This window comes from Mycetomoellerius zeteki, unplaced genomic scaffold (assembly GCF_001594055.1).
Source record: "Mycetomoellerius zeteki isolate Tzet28-1 unplaced genomic scaffold, Tzet1.0 scaffold210, whole genome shotgun sequence".
Lineage (NCBI taxonomy): Eukaryota > Metazoa > Arthropoda > Insecta > Hymenoptera > Formicidae > Mycetomoellerius > Mycetomoellerius zeteki.
In genome coordinates, this window is record NW_017257066.1 from 49250 (window position 1) to 73742 (window position 24493).

General features: G+C 31.6%; 3 protein-coding genes and 1 non-coding gene across 6 annotated transcripts in view; 2 read left to right on the forward strand and 2 right to left on the reverse strand.

Moving 5' to 3' along the window:
- The window catches only part of LOC108722563 (uncharacterized), a 55223-nt gene extending 40520 nt beyond the window's left edge, over positions 1 to 14703 (forward strand). For both annotated transcript variants that reach the window (XM_018447743.1, XM_018447742.1), the window contains 8 exons: positions 719 to 1165; positions 10920 to 11062; positions 11351 to 11538; positions 11780 to 11882; positions 11973 to 12134; positions 12978 to 13210; positions 13762 to 13973; positions 14186 to 14703. In XM_018447743.1, coding sequence (XP_018303245.1) covers positions 719 to 1165; positions 10920 to 11062; positions 11351 to 11538; positions 11780 to 11882; positions 11973 to 12134; positions 12978 to 13210; positions 13762 to 13973; positions 14186 to 14340 — 1643 coding nt within the window. In that variant the 3' untranslated portion in view covers positions 14341 to 14703. The remainder of the gene's footprint in view (positions 1 to 718; positions 1166 to 10919; positions 11063 to 11350; positions 11539 to 11779; positions 11883 to 11972; positions 12135 to 12977; positions 13211 to 13761; positions 13974 to 14185) is intronic.
- Positions 14704 to 18091: 3388 nt separating this feature from the next.
- LOC108722551 (leucine-rich repeat-containing protein C10orf11) lies at positions 18092 to 20878 on the reverse strand. 2 transcript variants are annotated; one of them, XM_018447720.1, is made up of 4 exons: positions 20560 to 20878; positions 19548 to 19775; positions 18921 to 19311; positions 18092 to 18227 (listed from the first exon to the last, which is right to left on the reverse strand). In XM_018447720.1, the coding sequence occupies exons 1-4, from the start codon at positions 20626 to 20628 to the stop codon at positions 18148 to 18150; spliced, it is 768 nt and encodes a 255-aa protein (XP_018303222.1). In that variant the 5' UTR covers positions 20629 to 20878; the 3' UTR covers positions 18092 to 18147. The 2 variants fall into 2 exon arrangements, with proteins under 2 accessions (XP_018303222.1, XP_018303221.1); XM_018447719.1 differs by having other exon boundaries at positions 20554 to 20878.
- On the forward strand, positions 20774 to 20845 carry TRNAP-AGG (transfer RNA proline (anticodon AGG)). Its single transcript has one exon. It is a non-coding gene; the product is annotated as a tRNA-Pro (tRNA).
- Positions 20879 to 22102: 1224 nt separating the features above from the next.
- On the reverse strand, positions 22103 to 23074 carry LOC108722544 (uncharacterized). The gene is made up of 3 exons (XM_018447710.1): positions 22749 to 23074; positions 22210 to 22540; positions 22103 to 22128 (listed from the first exon to the last, which is right to left on the reverse strand). The coding sequence occupies exons 1-3, from the start codon at positions 22917 to 22919 to the stop codon at positions 22103 to 22105; spliced, it is 528 nt and encodes a 175-aa protein (XP_018303212.1). The 5' UTR covers positions 22920 to 23074.
- Between the last annotated feature and the right edge of the window lie 1419 nt (positions 23075 to 24493).

The following is a 24493-nucleotide window of genomic DNA, read 5'->3' on the forward strand; positions in this document are numbered from 1 at the left end:
TGCGACTCTCTTTTAATCACTATTATGTTTGCTGAGTGTGACACAGTAACGCAGTGATTGCAATTAAAGGAAATCATATCGAATAAATATTTGGTAGGACAAAATATTTGTGTTATAAATAAATTTGGCCCCATCCACTCACTTTATTTAACTAAACTGGCAACTGAAGTGTTAGTTGTAAGAGTCGCATTTTTTTGACGCATACTGTATATATTTCATATATTCTGTATATATATTGTATGTGTGTATGCATATATATATATATATATATAATGCATACAGAAACGAGAAGAAACTCAACGTTTAATATTTTTTTATAAAATAATTTTTCTCAGACTTCGTCATCCTAATTATGAATAAATGGCATCTTATGAATGCATAATATTTATGAATAAATAATTTCCATACACGTTGATGCGTACATGAATCACAAGTACCAATAAATAAATATTTTCAATAGATTAAATGAAATGGAACGGCATTATACGCAAATAGTAAATAGTAAATATGTACATGCACATATACATACACACACAGTTGAATATCTAATAAAATCACGGATCGCTCAACATATCTAAATTGTACCTATAATATACAATCATGTAAATCGCAAAGAAGCCATTCATCTTTCACGAGACGATTACTCATTGTATTTTCACGTACATTGGTATCGTCAACATTATCCGACACAGAGAACAACTGTTAATCATCAATGCAGGTGCATCAGCCGGTGATGAAGATACAGAAGATGAATTGGAATACGGTGGAGAATCGCGAGCAACAACTCTTCCACGTGGAATGCAATCCGCCATCAGTGCGGCTACTAATTCCTTGCCGCGATTACCTGTGCCGAGTGCGCCGACTGGCCTGACGACGACGTCGTCGTCATCGTCATCCGCGACAGCGGCAGTGACGTCGACCTCATCATCGATGCACAAGGCGCACAGTGTCTACCATTTCCTGCCGCAGCACAGCGGCGTCAAGTCCGCTCGGTATCGACCTCCCGGCTTCGCCAGAAACAGTAATATTGGATCCGGCGCGATCGGCAGCGGACCGAAACGTGCCGTCAGCGCACCGGGCCTGCAAGTTTCCGGCTCGCAATCGACCACCAGCAAGCGGGACAATTCCAGATCGAGGAGGCAGCAGACGATGTCGCTCACGTCGGGTAGGTCATATTCATATTTCTTTAAACGATCGCCCACAGGTGATACAAAAAGTCGAATGCTTTTTGATTACAGATTTCTTGACGAATATATTTCTTATTATATCTTTATTTCGGGTGTTGCATGTTAGTGTTTTATTCTTCTAATCTTTTTTTTTATTTAAAGATGAATATGTGAGAAGAGAATGTATGAGTGTGTAACATTTTAAATAGAAGAATTCTTAGAGTTTCTTATATACTGAAATTCTAATTTTATTTCTTAAGCTATTTGGATGATAAATAACTTTTGCAACTAAAATTTCAATGTACTTTCTCGTAAAACTTTAGGAAGGTCTTGTAATTTTAATGGACAATATTTATAATGGGAGAAAGTATGCAATTTTTTATACATTCTTATAGTCGTCAATTATAGAATATTCTGCAATTTTAAATCTCATTATGGTAATATAATAACATGAGTGATCATTCTTTATTATATGTAATGTTATATGAAATTATTTTTTTATTATACAAAAATGAAAAAAGACAGAGAACGTATCTCTCACGTTTAAATCTGCAGGCTAGGTTTTGAGAGACAAGGAGAAAGCGCACATGGATGAAAGGAAATTCGGTCGGTGGATACGTGTGATTCCCGCGTGATAAATTAGGCGGTCGCATCGTCACGCACACGTGGCGCGCACCATGCAAATGATTAAGTGTAAATATGAAATTATACGGCGAGCGTCGTCGTAAAGAAAAACGCACGGCAAAAGAGAAACCGTTTGTAAATTTCTGTGTAGGTGAACGGCGGAAAGTTTGCGAAAATTCAAAATGCATAGTTTCTCAGTAATCTTATCTTATCTACGCTCAGCCTGTTTACTGAATGAAACAAGTAACAACTTTTTTGAAAAAATTTTCACTTACTTGATAAAGTTTTATGATATATAAAATTTATTATAAGCAAAATTAAATCTTCCTGAAAACTTTTGTTAAGAAGGAATTACCTATTATACTTCAAAAATGTACTGTTAAACGATTTGATCGTGAGAGAAGGAGAAATAAGGGGCTATATTGTATACTTATACATTTTACATGTGCGAGAGTGAACGTGATTTTATCTGTAAACTTGAGTAATCCGAGTAATGGCAGATTCTTTAGTTATCTCCTCTGAAGGCATAAACGCTGCGAAAAGCGAGATAACATTGCGAAAGCGTGTTACTCGTCGCGTGAAATTTGGTGTAATAACAAGTCTGAGCTAATTCTCCGACACCTCCTTACACATTCGTTACACACACAAACACACACATTTGCTTTTTCTCTGACATAAATTCAATTAATTCATTTACGATTATGTCATGTTTATCCATTGCATCATACACCGTAAAGTTTCATTTTCTGGACATCATAATATTTTCCTGGCTAACACTTAACTATAACATACGATCATGACACGCAACCTTTATATGAAAGTATTTTTTATCCTTCCGCCAATAATGTTATATATATCTCTTAAGAAAAAGAAGAGAATAGATAAGCAGATTTCATAACATGTTAGAAAAAAATATATATATCGAAGATATAAACTATAAAATCAATAGATAGCTCAAGGAAAAACTTTTTCAGAAAAGAGTTAAAACTTTAAATATATGATAAATTTTAAGAGATAAAAGGTAGTAAGTTCGAAACTACTCATTTAAAAATATTTATGCAATATGCCTGCAATATGAAAAGCCTGTTTTAATTATTTCAAAATTATTATAATATGAAGCAAATTAAATCAAAAGAACTATCCAAATATTCGATTATTAAAAAAATAACGGAGAAAAAGTTTATGTTACAATAAAAAATAGCTATATGATTTTATATAAAAATAATTTTATTTTTTAATATCAAAATCTTTTAAACAATAAGAATCTTATTTTAGACCATACATGTAAGAACACAATCGATAAACTAGAAGCCTATATCGGTCGAAGCTGGATTTAATGCTTTCAAGGGGATGTTAGAGAGTGACCAAATTATTACATTACAGTATAAAAATCTTCGAATTGTTTGAACGGAATAAAAAATCCTTTTACAGGATTAAAGATAGACGCAAAATTAGGAGATGGTGCAGACTGTAATGTGATAATTTGGTCACTCCAGCATCCCTTTAAATAATTCTATGTGAATTTATATACTAAATGTGTAGTTATTTGAACTCCGCGCCGAAATAATTTTTCGAACTTATAAAACGCAATCAAACTATTACAGTAATATCAACAAATTAAATTGATAAGCAATTTAATAATTTGATGCTCAATCTGGCGTTCTATTAGAAAGATGTTAATGTACTGAAAAACTATAAATAAATTTATTGCGAAAAATATTGCCTCGACCGGAAGTCGAACCCGGATCTCTTGTATTCCGTACGAATGTTCTAAGCCTTTAGACTACCGAGGCCTTAGTAATATTTTTCGCAATAAAATTAATAAAAATCTTTTAAATTAAGTTCTATGAACGGATATTAATTTGCAGACAAATTTTAACTAGAATGAATCTTTTTACTCATCCTCTTGTTTACCAAATTGAAAAATATGCCCCTTCGTTTCTCTGGAAATCAGATCTCTTCTGAAAACGAACAATTTCTCTGGAGTTGCGTCCTCCCGTTTCTGAAGTATACGGAAGCAATCGCCTCTGTTTCTTTTTTCTTTGCAAAATACGGAAAAACGCCGTTCATTTCTGCGGAGAATGCGCGTTTTTATGCACGACAAGTAGAACACCACGCGTACTGCGGCGCGTTCGTTCAGGTGCTCGCTCGTGTGTAACAGGTGCAACTGCTTTATTACGAGGTTTCCCTTCTTTTCTCCGACATCCCTACTGAGCTCCCCGCAGCTCCCGCGCGACAATCGATAATGCCACGCAGGGGCCACTCCCCGCACCCGCACGCACTCCGCATGTGCGTACCTATTGTTAAACCTTTCTACTGTTACTCTTATATTGCGATGTCGTAAAAGCAACATTTGTGCATACAATATCGCAAATTCGCTCGCTTGTAACGAATTTAATTTATTGTTCCTCAGTTTCCACTTTATTTACGGAATTTACGTGTAGAATATATTTTCGTGAGTATTTGCACGTGAATAAATCAACGATTTGAATGTTTCGTGCACCATTATGTGTATGTGTTTGGCCGGCTTATCGATCGGTGAAATATATCACAACGTTTGTCGAGCATTAACCCAGTCTACTTTTGAATGTGAATGTCTCTCGATAATCTAGCCTATGTTTTTCCTACCTACATAACAAGTTATTGCAGCTAAAAAGAATAGTGGTTAGAGAGAACTAGTTGCAACTTGAGATACCGTTAAAAACGTTCTTTGTTTTGGTACTTCTCGCTAAAAGAAATATATTCTTATTTCTTATAATAGAGAGAGAGAGAGAGAGAGAGAGAGAAATTAATCTATTTCTTTTAATATATCTAGGTTTTACATAAATTTTTCAATCTAAATACATACATTTAAAGTTACAATTATTATATTATATTTTTTATACAATTCTAATATCACGATAAATGAAAGCTTTATATTAATTATTTTTTTAATTTAAATTAATATGCTATATATAACTTGCATTATGCAATATGTAAGAATTAATATATTTATTATATAGTTTTATTTAAAGCTAAAATAAATTATTTACAAAATAATTTTTTCTACCCGTATTAATAGTTGTTGCTTTAAACTCAACAATTTTCTATATTAATTGCAATAAATAAACTTCACTCCAATAAAATTCAATTTTTGTTAACGTATAATATCTAGTATAATAATCTAATGAAATTAAGGTCCTTGCCACTCCCGATTCCAGCTGCGTCTCTCGCAGATCAATAACGGAGAAAACCACCCTTTACTCATGGTTCGGGGAAAAAAAATCTCCGAATCATGTACATAAAATTTCATCATCGAACGATTATTCTTCCACGTACGAAATTATGTCTACGAATAAAAGTCTCCATTAAAAATAGAATTTAATATCAATGTAATTAAATTTTAAACTAAATATTATATATATATATATAATATTTAGTTTAAGGTAGTTTATGTGTATCGGTTGGATAAAACTTATGTTAAGAAAATATTTTTATTTTTTAACAATACAGTTAATGATAATTATGTGCTACAAACCAAGCTTGAGAATAAAGAAGTCTGTAACCAAAAGTTGATAAGAATATACATTGTAGTTATGGATATTATCCATTTTTGGATATTATCCGTTTTTCGCCAACCGTTGGTTGGAAGCAGTTGGTCGTAAAAATACATAGAATAAAAATCCTCCTATAATTAAACATCAAAATAAAATCTTGTTCTACTTGTGCTCCTTACTTTAATAGTTCTCTTTAATATATACAGTAGCACATACATCCATTAATCGATTCAACGCTTACTGGAGCAAAGTCGAGCTCGAACTCGATAAAAAATACATACTCCGATTAAATCGATTGACGTGAAAATTTTCTTAATATTATTTTGTCTTAACATTTTTTTATAAATAATGCGCATAAAGTAGATATAAATTAAATACATTTTAAAGAAATTAAATCATGGTTGTCAAAAACCCAGTTTTTTTTTCCAGAAAAACTTAAATTTTGGGGGTTTTTATGGGTTTCTGTGGGTTTTTGTGGTTTGTGGGTTTTTGTGGATTTTTGTTCTAGGACTCTAATACTGCTATCTATTATTAAAATAGTATCTGTTCAACAGATAACTATCAGGAGAAAAACATAATCTCAAAAAGTTCAACAGATATGTACTACCAGGATTTAGGACCAGCATTTTATTAATATCATTTATGTTAAGCAATCATTGTAATAGATTTCCGATTAATTTATAGAGAAAAGACTAAATATGTTTTATTTCTTTCAGTTTTTCAATTATTTAAAATTTAATGATTTAATTAAAATATTTCATCTTAATTTTCTAAAGAAGATGATGTAGATATCTTTTTTACGAATTTTTTGTAAAATCACGTCAATACAGCATCATGACTACCATACGCGGCTTACACACATTCTACGTTATATGCGTTGCTCGTTTGTGACTTCCGAGTCGCGAAACTCCATACTCGTTCGCCAGTTAGACTCGTTCATCTTTTTTTGCTTGTTAGAGATCGGTCGGCGACAGGTTTACGTTCAACATCGCAGACATTGCAGTGTTCTATATTCACTAACCAACGATCGTTATTACGCTACTTAAACCAGATGAATTTTTTGTGCGAATAAGGACTAATACAACTTTCAATCACCGTTTTATGCCGCAAGCAGTGCAGGATATTCGAGTTATTTTATTTCCATTGCATGGCAAAGCTGTCCAACTAACAGCAAGCATATACATATAAGGTATCTTAGGTTACATTATAATGTGTTGAAACATGATTAATTAATAGTGATCCTGATACGTATAAACAATTCGTATAATCTTTTTATATCTCTTAAAAGCTTCGTTTATGGGTCACCAAAATACATAAAATGTAAAAGAAAAATTCCCGAAAGCTAGAATTCTGTCAGAGAATGAATGAATTATGGAAGGGATTAAGCTGACGTTAAAAAAGTCAAGAATGTCGTTGAACTGCGAGTTTTGGAATGCGTGTCAAGTTTTTTGTACGATTGCTAGAACGGTTCTTCGCTTCATGGACAATCATGAAATAGGACGTTACGTCTCTTATACCCATCACACAACATCCTTCAGATTTCTATGATTACAATTCGTTTCGACCAATATTAACAAAATCGTGTGAATATATTGCTTTGACCAATGTTGCATAAAAAGAAAATGCGATACAAAAAATAAGATTAATTTTCTATATTGTTTTTCTTTTTTTGTTACTAATTTTTGCTTTGTAAGATTTAAAAAAAAAATGATTTGATGAATGTATTTATTAACAGTTCTAAAATATTTATAAAGATTAATTTTTTAAACAATCTTTCTAAATTTTAATCATTTTTAATAAATATAGATATTATTTATTAAAAATAATTATAAGATGTTGAAAAACTGTTTAAAAAATTTATTATAATCTTGATAAATAATTAAGTTAAAAAATGTTTTCAATTAACAAAATTTTATCTCTGGCGCTACCTATACGTATTATACTTGGAAATTAGCTGAAACAACTTTTGATATTAATTTATCCCAGCAATATGTCCTGCATGCTTTGATAGAGTAATTCGATAATTGCTAATGCAGGTTATTGCGTATGCGGTGAAACGTACACATGCATACAATCCTTTCCATGATCCTGGCGAATAACTCCGGTAATAATTTAATTATTCGCAGATACGTACAATAGCGTTTTTTAAAGGAAATATACACACAGAGTAGATATCAAACATGTAAAAAAAGGAAAAACGCAAGCAATAATTGTGTATCGAACGTGTAATAAAGGTATGCCGGGAGAATTGAATAAAAGCATTTACCAAAGTAACATTCGACTAAATACAGCTATAGAAACTTATTATATCACGAAAATGATAGAAATTATACGCATGAAGAACTGAAAAATTAATTATATATTTATTCGCCAAATACATGATTTCTTTTGTAATTTCATTTGTATTATGTTTATTGCGGTTAACGGATAAATTTACCTAATCGGCCATTTTGAGATTGAGTTCTCTATGTGTCAGGCGAGGTACAACAGAACTTTCGCTTACGTTCTCGATGCGTAGTACTATGCCCCGGATAAGACGTTCACGTGCGTGCACGCATACAGTACATGTGAATAACAGGCGAATTGCGTTTTCTGTGCGGTGAGAACTGGAGGAAGCAAGATCAAATTCGCAGAGAGACAATCCAATGGTGGCGAAATTACTGCTGACGAGACAGACGCGTGATTACTTGCGCTCGGAAGGACCGGGTGATTTAATTAACCTTCCCCATCTCGTATCGCGTGGGACATGAACACGCGGGAGTGTCTACGAGAATCAATCTTAATTTTAGTGATAGAATCTGCGACGAACTAAATTACATATTACGAAATGTAAACATGCTAACTCTAGAAAATTGATTTTAAAAAAAGAGACAAGGAAAATTTATATTAAAACCTAGGAATACACGAAAAGAATAATTTTGTTGAAATATCTAAAAATTTAGCTAGATACAAATCTGAAAATTATAGTTTTATTAGACCATCAAAATAATTAGGAATCTTAAGCACAATAAACGTTGTTATGAAAAGATTTGACGTTCTAGCAACTTAGTTTAAGCGCCCTTTCCATGTGAAATTTAAAAAATTCAGTTTTAATTAGTACAGTAACGTATATGATAATACTGTGATACAATACAATTAAATGTGAAGAATGACTTTTTTTTAGATACATCTACGTGGGATTATGACAAACTTTCTTTAACTGATGACGTCGAAATTGATAGAGCTCAGTATACACGTATTTGCACATATGAAAGTCATTTTTCTCAGACGAAGCGCGGCGATCCTTGATGCGTTCACCTTGGCACACATTCGTCTATTTACAAAACTGTAAATTGATTCGCGCGCATCTAACTCTGCCGTTATCGGAATATTATCGGACATGATTAGGTTGTATCGCAAAACGACGACTATCACGTTGATTATCGGTAAACAACATTTGTTACCCAATATTTAATTGTTCATTACAATCATTTCACCGTTATTCAGTATAACGTTGATTATCTTGATTATATTGACAAGTAAAAAGCAAATGTCTCTGTTCTTGTAACGCGGCGCTTATACAATACATTTAAGAATGTTTGCTTTTTATCTATTTTAACAAATCTACATACTTTTGCATAAAATTTGCATATCATTTCGCAAAAATAATGCAGTCTACGTGCACAGTTTCACGATAAGTGTCCCGCCAAGTTGCAAGAAACACAAATGAGAATCGTGAAATCGATGAACAACAAAGTTTAACAATAAAATTTCGACAAAAAATAAAGAAGAAAGATTTTGAACTAGTTTAGAACACATTAAAAATTGAAATATATATTAAAGATTTATATATCTAAGAAAAAAAAATTAGAAAAATTGTATCGTTACTTAAATAGCGTCTTTTTTTGTGTAGGAATTTTCTGAACGATTTTACGACTTCCTCGCCTACAATTATCGTATCACTCGTTATCAAAACTCACCAGATACTGGGCCTTGAACGTAAACACTGTTAACATGCTATTCGTTCAGAATGGCAGGAAGGAAAAATATTATCATTGCCCCTGTTCCGTTCAGCTAAAGAACGAATAGTTCTTTACATGAACAAATCCGTCAGTATAACGATTGTTTCGTTCCGCATTACATCTCTTTCGACATTTCCTGTTATTTATTACAATCAGCAAATATTAAATATTATTATATATATAATATCATTATTACTTTTAATTTTAAATCTTTAAAAATAACATTATCCTTTTATTAGTCAAAAATAGAAAGTTAACGTGAGACAAAACCTCTATCTTCGTATAATTTAGTGAAACTCACTCTGACTTTTATAAACTCGCTTCGAGATATGAATTAAGAAAACGATATGAAAATAATTACCCATGAATGAGAAAAATCTATCGAGTCCAAAAACTGAATTAATGCAAAAAAAAGTGGCAAAGGGTGCTCGTTATTCAACTTTCAAGGAATCTTCTACTCGAAAATCCTGGACCACTAGTAAAATGGTGCAACGTCTTGCTTCGAATTGGTTGCTGGAGTGCTGTTGTGGTTCTTGTTACAAGGGACAAAAAACAGCTTCGCGTTCAAAATCAAATGATGCGAACGAAATGAATAGGAAAGAGAAGACGGAGTCCATCGAATTGCAGATTTCACCTATCGATTCTGCAAAATTGGAAAATGATAGTCGACTCACGTTGGAGAAAATTCCTCTGACAAAATGTGAGTATGAGATATTGAAAGACGATGAGTTTCTGCAGACATCCAATGTCAACAGCGAAGTTTCATTGGCAAATCGCAAGGATGATATCTTGATCGATACCTCGGATTCAAAGAGCAAATTTTCGTTTGGTAGTGGAACTTTGAGCAACGGAATGAAGTGCGTAATCGGGAGTCTGCCAATCCTTCCGAAGAAAGAGAAGAAATCATCGTCGGTTATTGATGAGAAGAAAGCGTCGCAGAGCGATTCAAAGCTAGAGTTTCCCGCAAATATCTTCGCCAAATGCTCGACGCAATACGGACAACAGAAAGTGTCCGCAATGAACATCCCTGAATTGATAATAAGTTAGTTAAAAAACACTTTAACATTAGACCTGAAGAGACGGCAAAAGTAGTAAAAAAATTTAATCGACATTATTTATAATTAAACTTAATTAAACATAAATATAAGAAAATATAATATATAAGTGTATATAAATATAATTCATATGAAAAATATAAAGACTTATGTGCGCAAATGAAAAATTATTTAAAATGATTGCAAAGATCACCTTAAAATTATTTTAAAGTAAAAATTTTTAATTAAAATAGACAAATAATTAAGTATGACTATTATTATATCATCTATAAATTATGTCCTACATATCCTATATACATATCCTACATACATTATTGAAATTTTATTGAGATAACAATAAAATCAACTGCCTGAACCAATGACAAAATTATATTTACTAATATTTAATAATTTAGTAAGATCTCCGAAAGTATACTTATTGAAATGATTGTTTTGAAGCTTGCATGAACATTTTTTAAAATAGAACTTTATCTTCTGTTCTTGTTATCTCTCGACAATTGGACACTGAGTCAGTTTGAATAATCAAATTTTCCATAGACGATGGAAGCAGTTTGTCGGAAGCATGCAGCACGCCAATTATCGGAGCAGGATCACGAACAGGCTCTAGTCATACAGTCTTAGACATGGACGACATCGATCCGAGCCATCTCGCCACTCGGTCATCTCTGTCGAGTCTCGGGGTAAGTTGTAATGCGTTAAAAATTTCTTTTTCGTCTATTGTGCATGGAGGATGAACGTCAGATTGCAGCTAGCTATGTTTCGCTCGAACCCATTGCCCTTCTCATTCCCAACTTTCAAGAGAAACTATATCTATTATCGCAATTTAACGCGAAGTAGATTGCAGCGTTGCATCTCACTCGGATTAACAGAACGGCAGACAGGCGCTCTCACCGGGAGAACGACGCGAACTTTACAATTCTGAGATCGCCGTTCTAAAGTCCTCACGATCCTAATTTTCGCGATTCCAGGCACGCTCGGACTCGATGGCGTCGGTATACAGTGGTGCGGGCGAAGGACGTTGTTGTCGATCCGTGGTAGTCACAGGTGAGGTAGAATTCGCCTTGCAGTACGACTACAAGAATTTGACGTTCGAGGTGCACGTAACTAAGTGCAAGAACCTCGCGCCAGTAGATGTAAAGCGCAAACGATCAGATCCGTAAGTACCCCGTTTAAAGCTCATCATAACGTGTGTCTATTCAATTTTTTTATTATATTTAAATAAAATAAATTTCATTATTTCTTTATACAAAAATATATAATTTAATTTTATTCTCAGTTCATATTTCATTTTACAAACATTTTTTATAATCGTTGCTCATAAAAGATAATATTGAAAATTAAATATGTTCAGTTTTTTATAATTTGATTATTTTTTTATTCCTTTTTCCTTCTCCCAGATACGTCAAGGTATATTTGCTGCCAGATAAATCAAAAAGCGGTAAAAGAAAGACGAAAGTGAAGAAACATACGTTAAATCCAGAGTTTAACGAAACGTTAAAGGTAAGTTGTCAAATGTGAGTTGGTACAAACATTCGTTGCTTGTTTGCATGGCAATTAGAGATTCGATGTTTCGTCATCGCGCAATTTTAGTTCCATATGAGTCTGAGTGGTCTGGAGACAAGAACACTATGGCTGACGGTCTGGCATTCGGACATGTTCGGTCGCAATGATTTCCTCGGCGAGGTGCGAATGCCGCTGGAGAACAAAATATTCGACGATCCAACGCCACATTGGTATCCTCTTCAAGAGAGGGTAAGTTTGCGCTCATTAATAATATTAAAATAGTGCAGACAACGGCATTGATTTTCCTTCAAAAAATTAAGAAGCGTATCTCGAAACTTTAAAACTAGAATCACTAATCATTTCCGAGTGAAGTAAGTTTCTGCTCATTGCGCGTCGGATAGATTGCATCATTGTGCATTTAGTAGATTGCGTCACTGAACATTCAGCAGAAAACATTGCTATTCATTCTTTCCGTCGAAACGCAGGCTGCAACTTTAAAGCTGTTTAATTAAAATGCTTTCGATGTGGTCCGATATAAGCGCATGTGAATGCAAAGTGTATAATTCTTGTACAAATAAGTGTCGTAAACATAATCGAATATATCAATATGAAATTTTCATTTCTTTAATTTTTTAATTCAAGGACCAACAGCAGAATATCAGACTACCTAATAGTACAATTTTTTAATATATTACAGATGAAATTTATAATTAAAAAATATAATTATAATTTATAATTAAAAAAAAATTATAAATGGCAAATTAAATAGAATTCAATTAAAGTTTTTTGAAACTTCGCACTTTTTTGTGCCTCTCTCTCTCTCTCTCTCTCTCTCCATGAAGGTTTTGATAAATATGTAAAATTCTCTTTTTCCTGTCCCTCTCTACTTCCTCCTCTCCCCTCCCTACTCCCTCCCACCCTTTTCCTCTCCCTCTTTCTCACAATAAAAATTTGCAATGCGAAAAATCGCTTTTACAAACAAAATTCTAAATTTTGATGTACAATATATAAGTCTTTTGACATCTTCTCATTTACGTAATTAAAAAAAAACAAAAGAATATAAGCGATAAATCCCGTATATATTGCTTACAGACGGAGCCATTTGATGATCCGGTTGCATACAAAGGCGAGGTGATCGTTGGTCTGAAGTTTGTTCCGCCAGATCCGGCGCAGCAAGAACGCGATCGAGAAAGCAACGCGGAACGTGGCAGCTCTAAAACGAAAAAGAACTGGAGCCGCGGCGCGCTCCACGTGCTTGTTAAGGAGGCTAGAAATCTGCAGACGCGCGGCAAAAACTCGGGTACCTGCGATCCCTTCTGTAAAAGGTATACTTCCCCTCATTTTGAGTATTAATATTTCTTAAAATATATTGTAATATGGTTTAATTAATAAAAATTAATAATAAAAGTGTTGGGAAAGGCTACGAACCATAAGAAAACAATATTTAAGTAAAAGATGTAATATAATTAATAAGAACTAAACAAAAAATAATACAAACAGCATTTCGAGCCCGATCGGATCATTCTCAATGTTAAATATATAAAAGTGATAAGTATATACATATTTAAATTATAAACGGTTTAAAACTGATAGATAAAAAAATGAAAAAATAAATACAGATTTCTAGTGGATGTATATTGACCACTTGATCGCATCCTGTCGTTATCAAGCTGATATTAAGTCCAAAACAATGATATCCGAATATCAGGATATTATATCCTGGATACTAATTTAATAATATATATGTATAGTATATTTATGATTACAGTTAATAAAAATTGTTTTATGGCCTCTATTTAAGTAATAAAAATATTTTTGGAGTTTTATAGAAAATTCTTACATCGTTTGCATTATTTCAAATTGCAATTTCTTTCAGTTATTTGCTTCCCGATAAAGGACGATCTGGTAAACAGAAGACCGTCGTCGTTCGTAGATCTGGCGGCTCGCCAGTTTGGGGTCATACATTCATCTACAAGGATGTTAGTTTACAAGAACTGGCGGAACGTGGATTAGAATTGACAGTCTGGGATCATGATCGAATTGCTAGTAACGAATTCCTTGGCGGCGTTCGATTTAATCTTGGCACCGGTATTTATATAAAAATCATTATTTTAAATTGAATTTATTAATATATATCTTGTCACACAGATAAGAGAAATAATAATTTCTCGAAATCTAATCAGAGAAAATTTAATTAATAAATATCGTACGTTTTTCTTGATTTAGTTCGCTATGTTCTAAAAATTTGACGAAAATTTTTTTTTCGGCAATAATATAAGTGCTGCAAATTTCCATTTCAGGCAAGCATTATGGAAAACCGGTGGACTGGATGGATGCGACTGGCCGCGAGTTGTCTCTCTGGCAAAACATGCTCGAAAGGCCGAATTTCTGGGTCGAGGGCGCAGTAACATTAAGGCCGAACTTGCACAATCATGGGAAGAATAACGGTACTTAAAAGAAGCAACGTGATAATGTCGCGTACTCTCTCCAGTTCTTGTTTCCGAGAGAGGAACGGTTCGCTAATTTAGTTCAAGTTGATTGTACATAGCTCTAAAAGTGTCGCTCTTACGACGGACGTGATCTTAAATATTTGCGAACGAAGAATCAGTGCCTTCGGAAGCGACGTGAACTCGTCTAATCTTCCTGAATGGACGTAAGCAAAAATTCTCTGCAAAATTCCCCGTTAATCGTAAAAATTGTTTACCAGATTAGCCTGAACTGATGAAATATACGTCACTATCAGTTCTGAGCTTCATATTCTGTAAACAGTACGCATTAAATTATTTTCAGTTCCCTGTCCATTCTTATTTCTATACGTTGTCCGTTATTAATTTTTATATAAATCGTATTCTCTACATAAAATTCTCTCATAAAATTTTCAATATAATTTATAATGAACACGTTACTTACACAAGATGCTTACTTCTATGAATTTTTTAAAATAGATTCTTATTCTTATTTTATTGCTGCTTCGCTTTGGCTATTCCAAAAAATATAACAATTAGTTATTTTCATCATATTGTATTTACCCGATAAAATGATCAAATTTAATGATTTAGAAGAGAAAAGAAATATGATATATGCTAAAATATTTACAAAAATAAAAAGTGCATACTCTCACTAAGAAAATATGAAATATATTCGAAGTGTGTTTGAAAATATAAATAAAATATTTCTGCTTATTAGAAAATATATTATAAATGTATTGTTTTTTAGATTTTCAATTTTTACTTTTCAACATATTTTCTTTTACGCAAAGTTACGATTCGTAACAACATAACATTAATACAATTGACGTGCCAAATATTAAATGTTGTGGCGAATTCATATTGTAATAAATTTCTTTAATATTTTTCAAGATAAAATTATATTACAATTTATTTAATTTTAATATTATTGCAATTCTTTCTCTAAAAAATTTTATATTTTTGTTATTATAGCTTCAGTAATTTTATAATAGAGCAAAGCGAAGTATACTTTATTTATCTTTTTGAAAGCTACGTCTCATAATTCTTTCTTTTCGCTTTTAATTATGATTAGAAAAAAACCTTTGTTGGATGTATAAATTATGTAAGTCATTAAAATTTGTGCAATATCATAAAGCATCGAAGGTTTTTGAAAGAATATTGTTAGGTTTTTGAAACGTCCGAAACGAGATGAAAGCAAAAGGGCGTCCGTCCAAAACAATTGGCAAGATGATTATTAGTATTCACATGTACGCGTATATATGTGCGCTCTTTGCGGTTAACGAAGAAACGACGAATAAACTCTCGTTGAGTTCCAAACGTTGAATCACGAAATATTTCGTAATTTCGCGAAATTCTACCTCACCAAAAAAAGTCCGAAAATTAATCTGACGGCACGAATGATAGTTTAACGTTTTTAAACTTTACAAAAGCGTGCTCTTAGTCCATAATCACTACAAAGATTGTAATAGTATTACATTTATTATTACGAACGTAAGAAGTTTGTAAGAAGCAAATGAATGAAGGGGCCGCAGTTATATTTTTACATTTTAAGATTATGAATTTTAAAATTTGATTAATATCGTGTAAGACATCGTATAATCCACAATGGATCTTCACCGAAAAATGAAAAGTTGTAACGGTGATAATAATTCATATACGATAGAGAACTCAGGTCTTTTATAAAAGTAGGATACGCTTCCTTCATTCATTCGCTTCTCTTCATTTACTAAATAAATCGGACGAGACATGATCAAAAACTCAGCGTTTGGAACGTCTGAACAACGTTATGGACACTTTCCTTTCTTGGAGAGAAAGATGCTTCCAATGTGTAACAATAGGAACGAGCGAGTCTCCCGAGTGAACGAACGAACGAACGAACGAGCGAATGATGGAACGGTGTATTTAAGGGATTTAAATACGACCGCTTCCTCGAGCAACATAAACGAAAACGCATTCTTGTAGATGTTATATTTATATGTATACATATATATGCAAGCATCGAATCCGTCGCCGCTGAAATTCCCGAAGGAAACTCGCCATTCATAATTATATTTCCAAAATTAAAGAAGCTTTTCCTCCGGGAATTCCAGAACGATTGTAAAGGCTCGTATTCGCGGTGCGCGTTCAGCGGCGATTTGTTTTTATGTCGTTCATTTAGCGTTAAATGCGACTGTTCTGATCCAATATCAATATAATATTTGACACAGTTAGGCATGCATTTAGCGCTAAATGCACCGCTAGATCGTGTTATAAGTATTGACGACTCTCGAAGGTTTAAGGATAAATCGGAGGTTCGAATTGATGAACTCGTACTTAACTGATTTATTATACCTTCAATTATTTATGAGTATAACATCGTAAGTCGTTGTAATTATCTTTAAGACTCTCTGTCTCTCTTCCTAAAAACAGGGTTAACGAAAGGGAACTGTGAAACTGCCTTTAACGTTACGTAGAGATTTGTGTGATGCGTAAGCTCCTTGAGCTAAAGATAGATGAATTAAAAAATTTCAATTAGGAAAATAATCTTTTTTTTAAGTGCAATTTTGATCTTCAAAATAAGAAATTTATTTAATAATTCTCGAATTTTCATTCTAATCAAAGAAAGTTATGTTTAAATCAAGAAATTCAAATATAATTTTTTAAAAGGAAATTGATTGATTTGATTCATATTCTGAAAGAAATTTAAATAAAATAAGAATGTAAATATATATTTAACAAAGATAAAATTTAGAAAAGCGCCAAAATTCCGTAGGAAGAGTATGTTTATCGAAGTCGTAAATTTGATAAAATCAAATTTCTGCGTGAATTGTTTTTTAATTCAATTATCCTTCGTAGGATCAATATATGTGTCTTAAATTAACATAAATTTTGAAATATGCATAGTTATATAAGATTTCGATATTCCTGAAATACTAAATTTAGTGTCGTTACGATAATTGTATGTCGTGCGCATTTACGGACCAATAGAGAATCGAGGATTTTATTACGATAACCCATTGCGTTTTCTATCCCGATAGAGCCTCCAAGTTACTTTACGTATGTTAGTTCAGTTAGCATTTAATGTTATGAAATGTAATGTTAAAAACTTAGAGAATCAGACATTTATTTATATGTCGCTCGTCGGTGTACATGATAATAAAAGTTTTATACGTTTACTCGTATATTTTGCATAATTTATTCATTGTAAAAATATAAATGCCTGTGACAAGTTATAAATGTAAATCAGACACTTATCGAAAGAAATCATATCAATCCTACAAGAGAAAGAAACTTAAATCGATATACGTATATTGAATAATGATAAAATTCATCTAAAAAAATAAAATATACATATAATTAATCAAACAATTTTATTTTATATAATTTTACACTTTTTATTTTATTCTTAAGAGTATTTTTTTTTAATATTTCGCAGTTTTTTTTAAACTGTATATCGTAAGCTTTTAAATATATTTTTTATGAGATATGCATTATTTATCTAGATGTATTCATTTTAAAGTAAATAATTATAATTTATATTCAAATATAATGGTTGCTGATATCAAAATGTAACTTTTTTTATAATATAAATCTTGATATGTATGTTTCTATGGTATATGTAAATCTCTATGTATGTCTCTATCATTAGTATTAATAATACAATATTAATCATGCAATAGATGCGGGTAATGGATTTTATTAATATCGAGATATATGAAAAGAATCTTGTGTTGATAATTTCATTAATATCAATCATATCTGACTAGAAAAATATTTTAAGGTCATACTTAGAAATATATATATAAAATTCTCGATTAAAGATCGTTGTTCGAGATGAACCTGTTGCCTTCTGAATTCTTGCCAGAATATCGATACTTACATTTACCATATATACCTGGAAAAAAATTTATTACTGGTGTTATATTTACTATATTTGTTTATTCAGGATGTACCAGAATGACCACCAAATATTTCGTGTGCTGGTAGAGCGGACTAAATTGAATCAAAAAGTCTTTTACCATCTTGCAATTTTCGCAATAGTTAACAAGATATTAATTATTAAAAGTCGCCGCCCTGGTGAAAATTTTTCTCATAATTTTTATTTGATCACAAATTGGAACATTTTTCAGAAATACTCAGAAATATTCGAAAAGTTTACATCTTCTCTCAGAATTTTTCATACAAGTGAATTCTGAAATATTCTAAAATTTCTCATCCCATAATTTAAAAAAAATAGTTTTTAATTTTTTAGATTTTATAACATTTCATCAGAAATTATACTTATTATACTAATTATACTAATTATAGTACTTGAGTAAAAAATTATTGAAAACCAATATTCGGCGATTTTTAATAATTAATATCTTGTTAACTATTTGCAAAAATTGCAAAATGAAGGACTTTTCGACTCAGTTTAGTCCGCTCTAGCAGCATACGAAATATTTAGCGGTCATTCTGAGATACCTCGTATAATGAACAATTTTAAAAGGTACAAGTTTTTAAAGGTACAATACAAAATGTCAAAAATGTTTTAAAATAACTTCGAATTATACAATTTATTTCATAATTTGATTTACGCTATACGTACCTTTATGATCCTGAGGATTGCGCAGCGAACTCGACAAAGGCGTGTAATGGATGTTGAAATATATGTCATCGAATTCATTATTGGCTTGTCCAGTCGAACTGGGTACGAACTTGCGAATCAACTCCGGGACGAGCTTGATCGTCTTGGAATATCTGCCGCGAGTGTTAGCATTTGATCTCTCCTGCTCAGTGACTCTTCGAGAGTCCAGAAAACGAAGACTCGGAGGTAAAATGTGGATGGCGTATAGCCTGTAACGCTCGTAATCATCTTCATCGGTAAACGTCGGATTGGTCAATTGATCAGGACAACCAGGATTACCCAGAAGACTTACGTACTCCACGTTGGGACAACATTCTCGTATTCTATCAAGGGTTTTGTCGATATTGAATATCTAGAAACGAAGTTTATTATTTGGCTTCTATATAAAAAAATTCTGTGAAAGTCCCTAATAATAAATAGTGTGTTAAAGAAATTAATAAAAGAATTAAAAATAATGTAAAAACTAAATATTGTTAGTAATTTTTTGTGTCAAGTTTCATAAATCTTTTTTGAAACATAATCTTCATAAGAATTTTATTACTTTTTTAAATATTTCTTCAGGTATATATATATATATATATAAAGCACCTTATTATTATTAAGACTCAGAGTGGTCAAAGTCGGAATATGAGGTAACGTTTTGAGATTGTCTAGTTTGTTATTGTCCAAGATCAATTCCTGAAGCTGCTCAAAATCCTTTATGCCAGAAATAGTTGACAATTCGTTATAGGAGAGATCCAAGCCGAGACAATCGTGACCAACAACTCTCATCAAACCATTAGGAATTTTTTCTGCTCTTTGCCCCGTATACCATGCCTAAATTGTCGATTATAAATAAGACGAAAGTAAGAAAAATACAAAAATAATAATAAGAACGTGTGTGTGTATGTGTAGAGAAAATGAAGAATATAGAAAAAATTACAATTACTTTAAAAAATCCACATTTTATAAGATAAATTATCAAGTAAATTTATTTACAAAATAAATAACAACTTTATAAATAACTTTTTTAAAAATTATTTTCTACAAGATTCATCAATTTCAGTCGCTTAAAAATTTAATTGCAAAAAATTATAAATTTTTATTATTTTTAATTTAATAAATGAATTTGAATTTAAGAGATTTATAATGCTTAACTTATACAAAGACATTTAGTATTAAAAATTAGAATGCTGTTATCAGTAATCTCTTCAATTAAATATTTGTTTAGAGAAAATCAACTTTAGAAATCAAGACATTTATATTTATAAATACGAAAAAAAAAATACACGATCTTTGATACGCTCTTTGTAACACGCGAGTGATTCACATACATTATAGCTGCATAAAAAAAGAAATATAATTGCTATAAATTATTTCAATAAATATAGGATTTATTCTTTCTAATTGTACTTTCTACATTTTTTTCAAGTTTTTTTTCTTTTTTCCACATTTTTTGGCTACGTATTATATATCAATCTCCACTTGTAATAACGAAAAGTGTAAAAGAGTGCAGCCAAAAAACGTAGATCGGTGGCGTTATTAATCAAAGTGTATCGTGATGTGCGCATCGATTAAATGTTATGGTGGACAATTAAAATTGTAAATCGATTACATTTACCCGTCCGCTATCGAGCGTCAACGCACTCCTATTGAAGTCTTGCTGACTGTAGCCCGCCATGTTGAACATATGCCACGCACCGAGAGAGAATTATCGCGCAGTTAATAACATAGATAACGCCTTGTGCGTATATGCGTGTGTTTAGTGTGTCGATATACATAATTATCGTAACATTACAGTTTGATATCCTGTATTTATGTCGTCATGAGCATACGGCTCGTTGGTCTAGGGGTATGATTCTCGCTTAGGGTGCGAGAGGTCCCGGGTTCAAATCCCGGACGAGCCCTTCTTTTTTATTTTTTTTTATTTATTTAGATTTAAAATTCATAATACAGCTCTAACAATTAAAAATATACATATATTTATATCATTACAAAATATATTAAAATAAATTTTTATGTTATTAGAATTAAACATCAACCATTCCGACACTGAGAAAGCATACGACCTATTTTAGGTCAGGCCGCTAATAAACGAGGCCTAACCTAAAGCTAGATCGGGTCATCTACCAAGTGTTTACAACGTGGGGCCTAAATAATTTAGGTCAAATTTGGGATATAGGTCGCAGACTAAGCATACGATGTGTGAACGTAGCCTTTAAGATATAAGCTCTAAATTTATTTATATATTAATATATATATATATTATATAATTCTTTAATATTTTTCAATGTATTTCTAGCATATATAGCACATATCACACAATAGCACAAATAACATAAATTATCATATATATAAAACACAAAGTTACTTACTTTTATATTCCCAGATAGTCAAGTCTGTAGAAAGCAGATTTTTTAAATGTCTGCTACACACTATGCCAACAAAATAGTAACAGAATTGTTACAGAATTAGATACATAATACTGTTGACAGACTATTAGAAAAAAGTATAACAGAATCAGATAATGTCAGCTGCTCAGTTTTTGCCAACAATTTGCCTTCATGTCGATAGGCGATGTTAACAAAACACAAGCCTAATGCGGACGCAGCTGATAGCAGACTGTCATCATTTTCTGCTCGAATCTACTGACAGTCTCTTAGAAGACTACAAACATTTTGCTATCTGGGTTGCAGTAAAATATTAGGTTATTTATTATTAGTGATTTAGTAATTTCATAATTACATTATGAAATCATTCAAGGTTTTTTTATTCCTTTTCTTACTTATCGTGTGAGATGTACTACTTATTTTCAAAATTGGAGCTTTGCTAGAAAGATTTGCTTTGTACTCTTCAACTTTTGAAGGTCCTTGTTTATTATTCAATTCATCTTGCCTTAGCTTCTGTACAGAATCGTTCTTTGACGAATCAAGAGGAACATTTCCATCCATCTTTGGGTCATTAGTGCCACTAAAATGAATAGCAAATGCAATAAATATTTGGTATATTCTTTATGACATGTCTTATTGTACCTTGCGTTGTTTGAAGATACTTCTAGTTTTGCATGTGACTTTAACAAGGTTATTTCATTATAAAAACGAATCACGGATTGGAAAGTATTTATAAAATCAGTTGATCCAGCATCATCAGTGTGAAACAATTCTTCAGTGAATGGTTTCGTAGCGATATACTCTACATACAGGGAATATAAATAATGTTTAACTTTCAACTTTAAAATGGTACCATATCGCACACTGCAAAAAACGCGTACTCCTAATTAACTCTGCGCCTTCAGCTTTATATTCCGCTATCTCTTCATCCTTCTGTTTAACCAGATCTAGCAGAATCTTGTGCCGGCGAATCAGTTCCACTGATGACGAGCAGAGAGGTATAGTCACATTTTCCCAAAATTGCTGTAACGTTCCTTTGAGAAGATCCAACGAAAATTTCAATTTTATAAAATCTTTATCCTTTCGCAATTCTATTCGATATGTTGTAACTTCTAAAACGTTTGCATGCACGTATTGAGGGATATCATTCAATATATCCAGTACCAGTTGCTTCCAGTCAAAAACCTCAAGATTTAAAAGAGGATTCATGATCTACAAATTAACATGTTTCATTATATATGAGTATTTATAATATAATATGATTTTCTCATTCAGAAAACTGAAAAATATTATTATTATTTGTAAAATAAATTTCAATCTATATTTTTCTTTCATGATTCACATTTGTTGATGAACAAAAAATTTCAATTTATATGCGTAATACACTCATATGAGATAGAATTGAGACGATTCGTAGTACCTGACATTTGTGAAATATAGTTTCGTCTGTCAGAGTCTCCATCCAAATTTCTATTAGATCTGTTAAAAAAACTTTCCATGATTCATTTTCCTTTATAAAACAGATCACATAATCTTTATCATTTATTTTAAGGTTTTTCCAAACTCTGCCCTGCCCATTGTCCGAAATCATATCAATATCGTGATTCCCAATTATAAAGACAAAAAATAAACGAATTTGATGTTACAAGATTTGAAATAGGTTGGTTATATATTGCATATTGTAGGTTATAACATAACCTTTGTAATCTCGTTTTGTCCAACTTATTAATACTGCATTTTTATAATTCATTGTTTTTAAAATATATTTTATTATATAATTTAGACATAAATCTATACATTTCTACAGATGTAAAATTTCAAAAGTATTCGTTTCTATTGATATTATTCAAAATTTATAGTCATAAAATAAGGTGTTTTTTTTTTTTTTTTTCGAAGAATTCTGAACTAGTCTTGAACAAAAGAGAATTAGATAGAGCGGAAGGTTCGCGTATATCGTGACGAGAGTCATCTGTTGAGTCCAATGCACAATTACGTTCCTACCTAATACAACACAAAATTTGCAGCAATATCATTGTAATATTACTATAACATTCAATCTCTATAAGCGCAAAATATTCCTAGAATGTTATATAGATATTATTAAAAAAAATTAAAATAATATAATATTTCGAGAATACCATAAATATTTTTTTAATATTACGAGAGTATTTTATAGAGGTTATATGTCCACTTATATAATATCTTAGATATTATATCTTAATATTCCTAAAATATTATTAAGGTACTTATAAATATTAATTATTTTTAATTTTGTACAATTTGAATTCGCAATCCAGAAAAGTTCTTATCAGTCTATACTGCATCTTGTGCTAAAAAAAAAAACGTTTCGACGTGATTTTAAGTACATATCCAATTCTACAACTGCGCGCCAAAATCATTTTCAATTTTTAAACGCATACTTATACTGAACGGATGTAACAGTTTTACAAATTAAAGTAAATTCTGTTGTAATACTTTTTAATGTTTATACGATATTACAGTAACATTAAATAAATGTTACTTTTAATAATCATATAATATTATCACGAGTGGACATATAATCTTTCATTAATATTTCGAGAATATCATGTAATATTATAATTTTAGTTAATATTTAGTTAATTAAAATATTATTTAAATGTTACATTTAATATTCTAAGAATATGCCTAAAATATTACTTCATATTAAATAATATTATGCGTTTATAGGGATGTTGCTGTAATGTTGCAGCAGTGTTATTGCAACTTTTGTTTTCAAAAAGAGCTTAACCTTACTTCAACATTTTGATATATATGTAATACAAGTGTGATGCAGGTGATACTACATTTATGCGTTCTGATTGGTCCATGGTAAAATAAAATGATGGCGATTTATATATCGATTTTTTGATTATCGATCCCATTTGTCGCCTTCCTTGATTTATCTAGTAGCGTTTTCGAATGAAGTGGGTTTGAACCCGACCCGATTCGGTTAATCCATGTTTGACCCGAAAGTATCATAATCTCATCCAATCAGAAATCAAAGTAAAGCATGTGACCGTCATCGATCACGAAAACGCTATAGGACTTTAGGTGGAAGAGATAACATGAGGCCTGTTCTTTTTGGCTGAACTTTTGCATCAATTTATCTTTTTTCCTCTTCTCTTCAGGAGGAAAAAAAAGAAG

Coding starts and splice junctions, on each gene's coding strand:
- LOC108722544 (XM_018447710.1), bottom strand. CDS start 22,919: ATGATTTCGGACAATGGGCAGGGCAGAGTTTGGAAAAACCTTAAAATA. Junction 22,541..22,748: donor CTATATTTCACAAATGTCAG/GTACTACGAATC, acceptor GTTAATTTGTAG/ATCATGAATCCTCTTTTAAA. Junction 22,129..22,209: donor AGGCGCAGAGTTAATTAGGA/GTACGCGTTTTT, acceptor CTGTATGTAGAG/TATATCGCTACGAAACCATT.
- LOC108722551 (XM_018447719.1), bottom strand. CDS start 20,628: ATGTTCAACATGGCGGGCTACAGTCAGCAAGACTTCAATAGGAGTGCG. Junction 19,776..20,553: donor TCGATAGCGGACGGGTAAAT/GTAATCGATTTA, acceptor TCGACAATTTAG/GCATGGTATACGGGGCAAAG. Junction 18,228..18,920: donor CAATCCTCAGGATCATAAAG/GTACGTATAGCG, acceptor ATTTTTTTCCAG/GTATATATGGTAAATGTAAG.